The 13,967-nt window shown below is 38.6% G+C and overlaps 1 protein-coding gene across 7 annotated transcripts in view; it reads right to left on the reverse strand.

Moving 5' to 3' along the window:
• Positions 1 to 4,774: 4,774 nt before the first annotated feature.
• Positions 4,775 to 13,967, reverse strand: part of NCAM1 (neural cell adhesion molecule 1) — a 457,028-nt gene continuing 447,835 nt past the window's right edge. For 6 of the 7 annotated variants that reach the window (XM_056544809.1, XM_056544805.1, XM_056544808.1 and 3 more), the window contains one exon: positions 4,775 to 11,537. In XM_056544809.1, the coding sequence (XP_056400784.1) occupies positions 11,417 to 11,537 (121 nt within the window). In that variant the 3' untranslated portion in view covers positions 4,775 to 11,416. The remainder of the gene's footprint in view (positions 11,538 to 13,967) is intronic. The other variant, XR_008848564.1, reaches the window with a different exon arrangement.

Raw genomic sequence — 13,967 nt, forward strand, 5'->3', positions numbered from 1 at the left:
GTCCTTTTTCTGCAATTCTGACCACTGTCACTTTAAGCATTAATAACTCTGGGATGCTTGTACTTATGAATTTGATTCCGAGATTGTTTTTTCATGACATATTCTACTTTATGTTAGTGGTAAAATTTCATCAATACTTGCATCATTTCTTGGTGAAAAATTGCCAAATTTCATGAAGAATTTAAACATTTTGCATTTTTATAACTTTGAAGCTCTCTGCTTGTAAGGAAAATAGGCATACCAAATAAATTATATATTGATATTGATTTTACATATACAATATGTCTAGTTTATGTTAACATCATAAAGTTGACATGTCTTTACGTTTTGAAGACATCAGAGGGCTTCAAAGTTCAGCAGCAATTTTACAATTTTTCAAGTAAATTTCAAAATCTGAATTTTTCAGGAATCAGTTGAGTTTTGACGTGAATTTGAGGGTCTTTATTTTAGAAATACCCCATAGTGGACCCAATTATGAAAACTGCACCCCTCAGCATATTCAAAATGACATTCAGAAAGTTTGTTAACCCTTTAGGTGTTTCAAAGGAATAGCAGCAAAGTGGAGGCGAAAATTCACAATCTTCATTTTTTACACTAACATGTTCTTATAGCCCATAGTTTTTTATTTTTACAAGGGGTAAAAGGAGAAAAAGCCCCCCAAATTTGTAACCCAATTTCTTGAGTAAGGAAATATCTCATATGTGAACATAAAGTGCCCTGTGGGTGCACTAGAGGGCTCAGAAGAGAATGAGCGACAATGGGATTTTGGAGAGCGAATTTTGCTTAAATGTTTTTTTCGGGGAATGTGGCATTTAGGAAGAGAATGAGCGACAATGGGATTTTGGAGAGCGAATTTTGCTTAAATGGTTTTTGCAGGGAATGTGGCATTTAGGAAGCCCCCATGGTGCCAGAACAGCTAAAAACACCCCACATGGCACACTATTTGGGAAACTAAACCCCTCAAGGAACATAACAAGGGGTAAAGTGAGCCTTAACACCCCACAGGTGTTTGACGAATTTGCAATGAAGTTAGACGTGAAAAATATTTTTTTTTACTAAAATGCTGATGTTACCTCAAATTTTTCATTTTCACAAGGGGTAATAGGTGAAAATGTCCCCAAAAATTTGAAATCCCATTTCTCTAGAGTAAGGAAATACCTCATAAGTAGATGTAAAGTGCTGTTTTTTTGCATTTATGTCAGAACCGCTGTAACCAGCAGCCACCCCTTTGCAAATCACCAGTTTAGGCCTCAAATGTACATAGTGCGCTCTCACTCCTGAGCTTTGTTATGCGCCCGCAGAGTATTTTACGTCCACATATGGGGTATTTCTGTACTTGGGAGAAATTGTGTTACAAATTTTTGGGGATCTTTTTTTTCCTTTTACCTCTTATGAAAAGTATGGGGCAAAACCAGAATGTTAGTGTAAAAAATTTAATTTTTTTTTACACTAACATGCTGGTGTAGACCCCAACTTTACCTTTTTATAAGAAGTAAAAGGAGAAAAAGCCACCATAAATTTGTAGCACAATTTTTCCCGAGTACAGAAAAAGCCCATATGTGGCCCTAAACTGTTGCCTTGAAATACTACAGAGCTCCAAAGTGAGAGAGCGCCATGCACATATGAGGCCTAAATTAGGGATTTTCATAGGGGTGTACCCGGATGCAAGTGTTAAACTTGCCTCCTCCACCAAAAATTCTGTACATCAGTTTTCCCAAACAAGCAAACAGGGTGCCTCCAGTTGTTGCAAAACTCCCAACATGCCTGGACAGTCAATGGCTGTCTGGCAATACTGGGAGTTGTTATTTTGCAACAGTTGGAGGCTCCAATGTGGAAAAACTGACGTACAAGACGTTTTTTAATTTTTATTGGGGGGGGGGGGGTAACTGTGTAGGGCTGTAATGTATATGTAGTGTTTTACTCTTTATTTAGGGTTAGTGTAGTGTTTTTAGGGTGCATTCACACGGGAGGGGGTTTACAGTGAGTATCTCGCTGAAGCGGAAAATTTGCCGCATCTCAAACTTGAAGCGGGAAACTTGCTGAGTTGTAGTTTTGAAACTCCTAGAAGCAGCAGTGAAGATCACTTTACAGCAGTCTTCAATGCTGCCTCTGATGCTGCCTCCACTTGCCTGCTGGTGCTCCCCTGCGCCACTCGCCGGTTCCGGGTCCTGACGCCGATCCCCGCGTGACGAAGGTACCTGCCGCCATCTTCCCCCGCTCTGTCCTGGCTTCTCAACTGTCACCCTGCCCCTACGATTCGCCGGTCAGTCCTGATCGGCCAATCACAGAGGATAGGAGGAGGTGGCACCCTCCTATCACTGTGCTTTCTGCTGAGACCTCTGTCCATTTTAGGAACTGTCCAGAGTAGGAGCAAATCTACTCTTGAATCTACTTTCAAGTTGGGTCTATTTCTTGCATAAATATTTTATATTGTTATAGCTTTCTTTTCTGTTTTTACCTTTATAATAGTTGAAAATTGTTGGGGATTTGTTTTTTTACATTCTGCTTCTGTCATTTTGTTTCATTGTTTATAGCTTCACCATTCAGAATATATTCATTTTTATTTAAAATGTTATGACTTTTTAAGAGGATAAATGGCAGGAGAACTTATTTAACATGTCAAACTTTTATTCAAGCAACCTTTTGATAAAGAAAAGGCAGAATATTGTGGGCTAAAGTGGTAAAGTAAGGAGGGCTTATTATGCGCTGGTAAATTTAACTTTTAAACAGCACAATTTATTTTACCATATAATAAAAGGGGGGTTAGTTAATATAGGGGATTTAAAAAAAAAATATATTTTTAAAGTCACTTTTATTCTTTAGAGCCAGACTATTGACTGCAGCATCTAGGAGGTTAAAGGAAAACTGTCAGCTTGCTCCCCCTGCACTAACCAACGGTACTAGCTGATAGTGCGGGGGACTTTGATCAGTTTGATGCTTACTATGCCCGGATCCGCCCGGCCAATATCTTCTTTTCCCTACATGCTAATGAAGTGCTAACTGGCAAAGGCTGGGAAACTGGCACTCTGACATCAGTCCCGCCAGCCGCAGCACATCAATACTGACTGATGTACTATTGATGAGCTGGGCGGCACTGCAGCCGTCGGCGGTGAAGTCAGAGTGCTAGTTAATGCTGCCTGTGCCAGTTAGAACTTCATTAGCATATAGGGAAAAACAAAGGTATAGGCAGAACGCCCGGGCAGATCCGGCCACAGTAAGCATCAAACTGATCAGCGTACCGCTGGTTAGTACAGGGGGAGCAAGCTTACAGTTTTCCTTTAAATGGCCTTGATCAGAGTTATCTCCAATCCTGTTCATTGATGGTGGATGCCAGCTACTGTAAGCAGCAAGAACTTGCTATATATTGAGTGGACTTATATCCTAAACACACTCCACACTTTATTCAATTAACCATGACATGTAGGCATTGGGGCATTAATGTGTGGTATCATGTAGACAGACCTTTTTTGAATAGAATCTGGCATCATGATTTAAGGGGTATTCCGGGGAAAAACATCTTATCCCCTATCCAAAGAATAGGGGATAAGATGTCTGATCGCAGGGGGGCCCGCTGCTGGGACCCCCCGCAATCTCCCTGCAGCACCTGCGTTCTATTCGGGACTGCGTCTCCAGTTTTGGAAACCTCCGGGTTTCCGGGACTGGGGACGTCACACCATGCCCCCTCCATTCAGACATGAATGGAGGGGGCGTGGTGTGAAATCCCCAGTCCCGGAAACCCAGAGGTTTCTGAAACTGGAGATGCAGCCCCGCATAGACTGCGGGTGCTGCAGAGAGATGGCGAGGGGTCCCAGACATCTTATCCCCTATCCTTTGGATAGGGGATAAGATGTTTTTGCCCAGAATACCCCTTTAACACCTCGTAATCTGATACAGTTGGAGGAATCTGCTTCTGGTTAGCTATATATTTATGATGCAGTTGCTGCTACAAGAAACATTTTACCATTATGTCTCACAGAGGGGTTTCTAGAGCAGGAACCCTTCCCCCTCCCCCCTCCCATGACATTCATATCTCTTAACGGTGTATATAGACAGAGGCTGACTTCTATCAGAATCTTCAAGATTAAGGGGGTGATTTATCAAAACCTGTACAGAGGTAAAGTTGCGGAGCTGCCCATAGCAACCAATCAGATTGCTTCTTTCTTTTTTTACAGGCCTTTTCAAAAATTAAAGAAGCAATCTGATTGGTTGCTATGGACAACTCAGAAATATTTCCTCAGAACAGAGTTTGATAAACTCCTCCTACGTTTTTTATTTAAGTGTTCTTGTATTTTGGAAAAAAAAATTCTGATATGTAACAGTGACATGACATGAATTTTGATCAAACAGAATATGGGCATTCAGACCTCCACTGATCATTAGAATGAGCCAGAACAAGCTGTGTGGTTTTCTTATGTCTGCTGCATTATAAGTCTGTTCTTTTATTTATATGAGAACATATAGTTTATCCACACACTACTTTTCTCCTCAAATACACATAAAATCCAATTCAAGTTTCAACCTTACGTTTTTTTTCTATTGCAGTTTTAACTGAGAGCTTTTCACCATAAAGTTTTATTGACTGGTACAAATTATGTTGGTATCATGGGATCCATCATATTGGTGATGACCTTCTTTGCACACGTTGACTTCTGCATATAAATACCCTTTACTATTTTATCCTGCTGAATAGTTCACACAAAACAGGTTGTTGACTGACAATTTATGTGCTCCATCTTAGGTAATATGACACATTACAATAAAGAATGATGGACACTTGTACTTTTTGTACTTTTTATTGAACACAAGTATTTTGACAGAATGCAAAGTTCTCCGTTAGTACTCAGTATTTACAGCAGTGAGAATGGGAATAAAGTTGGTAGTCAATGATTCACTTGGTAAAAAGTTTTTTCTTTAACAAGAGAGAAGGCCCCAGAAGTAGGGAATATTGGGTAGGGATGGGAATGGAGGCATTTGAACTGTCAACAATCGCCCAGGACAAAATATGGGCTTAACCAAGGTGTCATATACAGAACGCTTCAACTTAAATCTCAGCAATGAGCATACAAATTTTGTATTCACAGAAGACTGATTGACTATCCAAAGGATGCAATGCAAGCTTGTCCTTTTCTGCAGATGAATATACAGTGCCTAACATTAGAATAATACATAGGTACTCATACATGACAAGTGTATATATAATCTTGGTCCCTAAAAACAGTGTCAAGATTCCAATTGTAGTGCTAACATATGACCCAAGGCTCAGCTTAAACATTCAGTGTCTTATTTCCTAAACTTGGTCATTACAAAAAACCCTGAAAAAAACCACTATTCTCGATTTCTTCTGCTTTACTTTATTTTATAGTTCAAAGGTAACGAATATATGGCACTCCAGCAGCTACAACTTCATATGTTGTATATGTTTTATTAGCTGCATACTTGAAGCCAAAAGTGTTGTACTAGCATTTTTGTTTTATTCCCTATAAACTAATCTCATCATCTACTATAGATCAGAGTTTCTTCCATGTTACTACTAAAGTTCTTTACAAACTGGTTATAAGTGTCCTTAAAAAAAAAAGCAATGGCAAGAGCTGTAGGGGGTTAGGTATAGTGGTTCCTTAGTAAGGGAGAACATTCCTAGGGCTTACTAATCTACACCACAGCATATGTCCTTACAATGTTGTAGGACATGGATACTTCCTAAGAAGAACAGGAAGAACATAACATAATTTAAGCCTATAGACCCTACATGGCATTGAGTGTTTAGGAAATCCCTCCATTTTCATCCCTATAGCATAAGTGAAAATGTGAAAAAAGGAGAAAAAAACAAACAGTAATAAACACATAGCATTGTGACAAGACCTTTTTTTTCACAGTTTAAATTTACTTAGCATTGTTCACTTCCAGATGCAATCATAAAAAAAAAAAAAATTGCATTTTAACCAAATGTTCATTCACTGTTAAAGGCATGGAAACACACTAAAGCAGAACTTTCTGTCATCTTGACATAATCTGAGGAACCATGTAAAGGATTCACCAGGATTTGCAACTTTTAAAAGTTTTCTAGGCTGTAACGCCCACCAACTATTGTTCCACCACCAGAACTAGCCTTTTTGATGCTTTATTTATTCCTTTTTAATTCTGATACTATGACAAAAACACATTTCACACTAATATTCACGCGTTTACTGTGCACAAGCTGACAGCAAAATGGGGAAAGGGTTTTTATTGTAATTATTTTAATACAAATTATTGTTATTTTTCTTTTTTTTCTTTTTTCTTTTTTTTCCTTACCAAAGATAATTTGAAACAAAATGAAAGTACATAGTATCAATCAAACATACTCAAATTGTTTATTGTATGAAAAGAGGTGAATCTGAAATGGTTTCAGCATCCTGGTAAAAGTTATATGAAGAAAATAAGAAAATAAAGAGATTCAAGTTTATAGGACTACATGTGTGAGCTGGCATTAAATAAAACATTTTGGCAGATATTTGTTGGTCAATACATAAAATAGTTGACATGGTCTTTGAATTGTCATGAACAGACAGGCAAAATAAGACTGCCCCACACACCTCTCATATACATGGTAACCATGCAAGAAATTTCCTAGAACAAACACAGTAACTTTCTGCACTCACTTTGAACAAGAATGCACAATAGGTAAAGATGCCCTCTCGCCACAGACAACCCCTTTAACATGAGTGTTGTTGGCAAATAGCTGATTTTGCCAGGGAAAGAAAGAGTACAGCCAACTAAGCATTTCCCCTGCAGCAACTGGACAGACTGGGTCTGCCGAGTGGGAGCTGCCATTAGTTAGCTAGCTCTTAACTCAGGCTAATAGAAGGTCAAAAGCTGGAGATATTGCCCATGTGCAACAGTAGGAAAGGGGGTTCCATAACGCTGATCTAAAACCAATACAGACTTAAACATTCACTGTTTTCTCCTAGAAAATTTCGACAACACTTACTGAAAATAGCATTTTATATTGAAAAGAAGGATATTGACTGTTGAGTATCTAATGCTTGCCCAATATCTATAAGCTAGATTTAGTTAACATTATGTTTTCCAATATTTGGTTAGTACAGGAATGTAACCTTTACTTAGTGTTTCATTCACACAAGAACCATAAAGAGTGTCTTTATACAAGGGCCATCTTCATGGTCAACATTCATATAACACAGCCATATTTCGACATAATACAGCCATAGTGCACCTCTTTAGTATTTCATAGGTGGCATATGCTATCACTTTTACAGCAAATATAAACTAGCCGCCATTATAAACTGATGTCTTCACTTATGGGGAGAAACTGCATCATTACACCCCACTCATGTAGTTTTCGGGTTATTTGATATGCAGCAGTCCAACATGCTTTACTTTGCAGGGGCATATCAAGGCAAGTGAGACTCAAAAGACAGAAGCCCTTCTCTTGAAGTATGCCATCACAATCCAGGACACAAGTTCCTCAGTCATGCTTGTGTCCAACATTCCCATTTGATGTACAGTAAAATGTTGGTCTCCCCTTTCCTCATTACTGAGGCATCTAGGCCCATAGGGAAATAGATCAGGAAATTTAGCGGCTTTCCTTGCTTTTCAATCAAATGTTTAACAAAATTGTCTGCACTTAAAGGGGTTCTCCGGTGCTTAAACATCCATATTTTGCCAGGGAAAGAAAGAGTACAGCCAACTGATTACCGGCGACTACAGGGCGGGCAGCGTGTGACGTCACGCCTGCGCCGGAGTGTGATGTCACGCTCCGCCCTGCAATGCAAGCCTACGGGAGGGGGCGTGATAGCTATCACAGCCCCTCCCGTAGGCTTGCATTGAGGGGCGGAGCGTGACGTCACACGCCGCCCGCCCTGTAGTCGCCGTTAATCAGTCCCGGAGCAAACACGCTCCGATGACTGATTACAAACAGGGTGCCGCGTGCATGATCCCGGGGGTCCCCAGCGGCGGGACTCCCGCGATCAGGCATCTTATCCCCTATCCTTTGGATAGGGGATAAGATGTTTAAGCACCGGAGAACCCCTTTAAAGCTGGAATATTCGTGCTGAATGTTGATCTGTGTAATTGAGTTTTCATTAGTGAAATTAGGACCAAGTCTATTGTAAACATCCATTTTCCCCTTAAAACGTCTCATTGCAAAGCACGCATGCTAATAATCTAATATATATATATATATATTTATATATACCATTGTCTATTTAAAAAAAATGCAGTTACACAAACCCTCGAGAAAAACAAATGTTGAAATGTAAAAAGAGAAAAAAACAAAAACAAAATGTAAACATGAAGAATAAAATATAAAAGAAAATCTAACAAAATGTGCATGTCAATACTGCAAATTGAAATATAACAGAAAAGCAAAAATATACATTTGGCATCCTACGTAAGTAAACAGAAAATATACAAATCCCGAAATGTTCCCGTGCAATGCTGAGATGGAGAGAAAGTGTGACCATAAGGTTCACATTCACAGAATAGATAAACCTCTGCAAGCCAATTCAGCAAAATGAAAGTGTTGGGTGTAATTTGATTACCATCCATTCTTGCTTACAAGGAACCAATGCCCACACACAGTGATGGTGGCAATTCTGTGGGCCTAAACTAAGTTTTTCAGGGTAGTCTACCAAAGACATAGAGACTATGGGGGAGATTTATCAAAACTTGTGCAGAGGAAAAGTTGCCCAGTTGCCCATAGCAACCAATCAGATCGCTTCTTTCATTTTTAACAAGGCCTCTGCAAAATGAAAGAAGCGATCTGATTGGTTGCTATGGCAACTGGGTAACTTTTCCTCTGGACAGGTTTTGATAAATCTCCCCCTATGTGTCTAGTTTCATGGTACAGCCATTCACAACCTTTTTAGGACACTGGTTTAACCACAAGATATTCACCATCAATGTGTTAAGAGAGAAGTAAATATATTGAAAGTTGTAGAACTTTTGAAAATCTGGATATAGCGGCTGATCATATGATCAGTGGATACCGTCACTCAAAGAGAAGGCATTGATTAGCACGGTCATGATGCATGTAATAAAGAAAATATAGCGTATGCGCCAAATGAGGCACCCAAAAACAACTGAATGTTTTGTATTTTTCTTTCCACACATCATATTTATACAATATTACCATTATTGGCAGAAAATAGTTATAACAACTTATCGTTCATCAAAACATTGGTTTTACACAGTGGAGTCACCAAAAAATCTCTGAAAACCACTGACATTCCTATACGTTTTAACTGAGCTGACAAAATGGCTTCACCACTATGGTAGAAAAACAAGTCTCTTTGAACAGCATTCATTTTGACCAATAAAATTCTTCAAACGGTACTGCATTAACAAAAAATCTGCACCATGGATCATAATTTTTGAAGCCTAAATATAACTAGAGATGGTTTACTCTATATTTTTGTTAATGGAGTATCTAATGTACTTCAGTACATTAGATATTAGAATTAGAGTTATGATAATTTACTGCAGTAGTCCAAAAGTAAAATTTAGATTTAAGTGAGAAATTTTGAAAACAGCATGTTTCCATCAACTACATGAAATTGACATAAGTTTGTATGTTCTCGCTCATTCAATAATACTTCACTGTGCAACAACTTGACTGAAGGCAAAACCAATGTTGAGTAGAGCTGTGGTTGAGCTCAGCTCTTCTTAAGAAGTCAGCCTTTTACAGTTGTCATTTGTGGGTAAGGAGCCAATGGTGAAAGTTTAATTGGGCATCTTGTATGTTATTACTTTATTCCAATTACTGCTTTGGCGGTACCAATGATCTTTTAGAATCCACAATTGCAGGAATGCTGTTTCAGGCAACACTATGACTGCCTCCAATTTGCGATGTCTTAAAATACTGGTTTAGAAATATCTTATGGAGCCACTACACTGCTATTGTATATGTCTATATGGAAAAAGCACATTTTGAAGCAGTCATATCTAATAGAGCAACAATATTGGTGCTAGAGTGAATACACAAAACACTTTGCATGTGAGATATATTGGTACTGGGATGTACTGACACAATAACACATTTCAACCCCAAAATTTGACATACACATCTGTTTAAAGACATTTCCAAACTTTACAGAATTATGAAGAGCATAAATTGGCAAGATTGAGCCAGATTTGAGGTCCTTCCTCAGTTGTAAGATCATATACATTAAAGAAAATATATTGGATTACGTTGTTTGGGGTCTATGACCACAGCAATAGATATTGTACATAGTCCATTCTGTCCACTGCAAATTCTGATTACTCAACCGTTCTTAACATTATTATCAAATTGGAAGGGCTACTTTTTTGACAAGGCTTCTACATAAGAACCAAAAAGTTCTACATTTCTCCTATGACCAATCTACCTTTTGCATCTGGCTTCACAAAAAAATAGTGTAGGCACCAAACTTTTGTGTATATGCAACCAATTCTATACACATTTCACCAATAGCCGCTTTATTTATAGCCTGAATGTCCCCACAGGATGACCCTTATTCATGATGCCCAACATAAATGGCCAGCATGCTGGGCATCAATCCTTCCCTACAAATTCTTAGAAAATGCCCACCATCATTTATGATAACCAAGTATAAGGCATAGTTGCTTTCTATTGGATAAAGCTCAAATAATTATTAGCCGGTAAAGATAGAAACAATATGTGGGACATTTTTCTGTCAACTCAGAAGAAATGAGACAAGGAATTCACCATACACAATTAAGCCACCAAGCAATTTTGTTTCAATCATGTACTATTAATAACCATTCAGTTAATATAATAAGGTGAAAGACTTTAAGACACATACAGATTACTTTCCAACTTCTCCAATTTTATTTTCCTATACAGTGGTAGAATGTGACAGCCAACATGTAAACTTTCTCAATGCCAGCCATGCAAGTAGAACCAGCTTCTACAACTTAAAAGGGAAAAACATACAGACTTTTCACATGGTGTATTACTTAAGAACAGAACTAGGCTCTTAAGGATTTTTAGACCTTGACATGGGCAACCCAGCTTGATAAAGGTCTTAAATCAGCTACATGCATTGGTCTTAACTGCAAATACCTTTTCCTTCCCGCATGATAAAAACTGGGAATGGTAATTTTACTTCAGGACATTGCATGGGAAATCTTATCGAAATGTTCTCACCAGGTTTTGTTCATAAAGAATGAGAACACAAGAGATGAACCTTTTCTACAGTCTCACAAAACAAACAGGTTTTCATAAAAGAAAAAATAACTCAACAAAACAAAAATAATAATAATTATAACAACAAAGGCCAAGATTTGAGAGGAATGATGACGTGTTTGTGTGTATGAACCTCACTCTGTAAATGGCTAGCATGAGGCTCTTTGAACATTATTTTTAGTATCCACTTTCCCCTTCTCATGTAACACACCCGCACCCTCAAGAAGGGAATCATGCTTTACTCTCGCTTGCATTTGTTTGAGTGGCTTCATTGGGAACTGTTTTCACTTCTGCAGAGGTGCTCTTGCTGTCTGATTCCTCTGGCTTGGAGTTCTCTTCTACAGGGGCTTTCCTGAGGAGAGATTAAAAAACATAAACCCGCCACATTAGATCAGCAGAAAAGACATCAGATATTTCAAGTGCTGCTTCAGTAATAAGGCCACTGTATTAGTCGAGATTACCGTATATTTAAATGGGTTGCCCAAGAGTAGATGAAGCACGTATCTCTTTTTATTTCTTATCTGTGGGTTGTGTCTGTTATGGCCTCTCAATGTCATTTACTTAAAGGGGTAATCCAAATTTATAAATGAATGGTCTTTTCTCAGAACAGGCCATCTATATTACATCCACAGAGTACAAACTCCCATCATCACCACCATTCAGTTGTTTGAGTGGGTCACTCGCTTGTAGTACAACAGCTTCATTGTCTACAACCGTTTGTACCTGCATTACCGTACTTTAAAGGGGTACTTCGGTGAAAAACTTTTTTTTTTTTTTTTAAATCAACTGGTGCCAGAAAGTTAAACAGATTTTTTAATTACTTCTATTAAAATGTTTTAATCCTTCCTGTACTTATTAGCTGCTGAATACTACAGCGGAAATTCTTTTCTTTTTGAAACACAGAGCTGTCTGCTGAGATCACAAGCACAGTGCTCTCTGCTGACATCTCTGTCCATTTTAGGAACTGTCCAGAACAGCATATGTTTGCTATGGGGATTTCCTTTTATTCTGGACAGTTCCTAAAATGGACAGAGATGTCAGCAGAGAGCACTGTGCTCATGATGTCAGCAGACAGCTCTGTGTTTTAAACGGAAATAATTTCCACTGTAGTATTCAGCAGCTAATAAGTACAGGAAGGATTAAGATTTTTTAATAGAAGTAATTTACAAATCTGTTTAACTTTCTGGCACCAGTTGATTTAAGAAAAAAAAAAAAAAAGTTTTTCACCGGAGTACCCCGTAGCAGTGATGAAAAGTAACCAGCATTGTCCCATTCTAATGATCCATATCACACTGCAGTACAATTGCATCACTGATAGTTTGACAATGCAGGTGTGAGCAGTAGTAAACATAAAAAAGGCCGGAGAGCTCAAGTGAGGGCCACACCCCCTTTAACAGCTGATCCTGAGGACAGGCCATCAATTTTACAAAGTTGGATAACCAATTAAATAGGGCCAAGCTACAAGACCTGACACAACCCATGGGGGGAGAGGGGTTAGGATAGGGTGTTTACAATGCCCCTTGTGTAGTATATAACACAAAAAGCCTTTACTTACCTGCAGCTATCGTCTTTTTGTACTGCAACATGACTGTGGGGCACAGGAAGCACCCAAACCCAGTGTGTCACACTGCTGCTTGGCGAATCAATGGCCAAGGCGGGACATCATGTTGCAGCTCAGAAAGACGATCACTGCAGGCGACCAAAGCGGCACAGAGGGAATGCTGGAGGTAAGTAAAGGTTTATTTTGTTATATACCAAGCAATGGGAATTTTTTTTAAACCCCCTCTCTCCCAGCCACTGGATAACCATTTTAAGGCTCAGAAAGCCGTGGGTTCTAAATTCATTTTTTGGGTACACTGATTTTGCAATGTCCCCCTGTTGGGACAAATGACACCTAACGAACTCCCCAAAAGCTTGACTTGTAAGTCACCGCTAACTTGTTCTTAATCATCTTCTGCAATTCTGTTTATCCCTGTAGCCATTGGTTCAAAAGTGAATAGAGATAACAATAAATAGGCATATTCTACTTTAACACTGTTAAAAGACTCTAGTGCTTGTTTAACTTTTCTTTTTTGAAAGTTGAAATTTTTTTTTCTGTACTTTGTACGAGGTGGCCAATTTTACTAAATTTTATTTAAATAGGAACAGTTGTTACAGATTATAGGATAAAAAAGGTTTTATTTCAAGTCTAGTTTTATTTTTAAAAAGCATGCACAAAATATGCCCTCCAGAAGGAAGAAAATTCTCTCTCTGGCACCAACAATAGATGACTATCATTTTTTCCAAAATATTTCCTTGTAGCTACTGTAGATCTCAGAAAGAGAATTCTGTATTTTTTTCATTAGAAGAAGGTGTGTATGGTAATTACGGGTAAACAATGTAACATAACTAAAGCAGCATAGCTTGTGTCCTGACTAACTGATAGAGGAGAGCGGTCGTCACTTATAGTAAGGGCTATATGAACTACCATTTTCATATGAGCAGTGTGCATGACAGTGACTGCAAATTCCTCCTTAAAGGGGTAATCCAGCAAGAGGGGTTTTGGGGTTTTAAACTATGCCTATTGTGTAGTATATAAAAAATAAACCTCTACTTAACCTAGCTCTCCCACAATGTCTTTGATGTCCTGCTCCAGGCCCCAGTTTTGCTAAGCTGCAGCATGACATTTTGGGCCAGGGAAGCACCCTGAAAATCCACTTAGGGTACATTCACACGTATCACATCCCCTGCGAATTTGAATCTGCAGATTTCAGCTATTTATTTAAAAAGTCTGCAGCTGATG

This window comes from Hyla sarda, chromosome 10 (assembly GCF_029499605.1).
Source record: "Hyla sarda isolate aHylSar1 chromosome 10, aHylSar1.hap1, whole genome shotgun sequence".
Taxonomy (NCBI): domain Eukaryota; kingdom Metazoa; phylum Chordata; class Amphibia; order Anura; family Hylidae; genus Hyla; species Hyla sarda.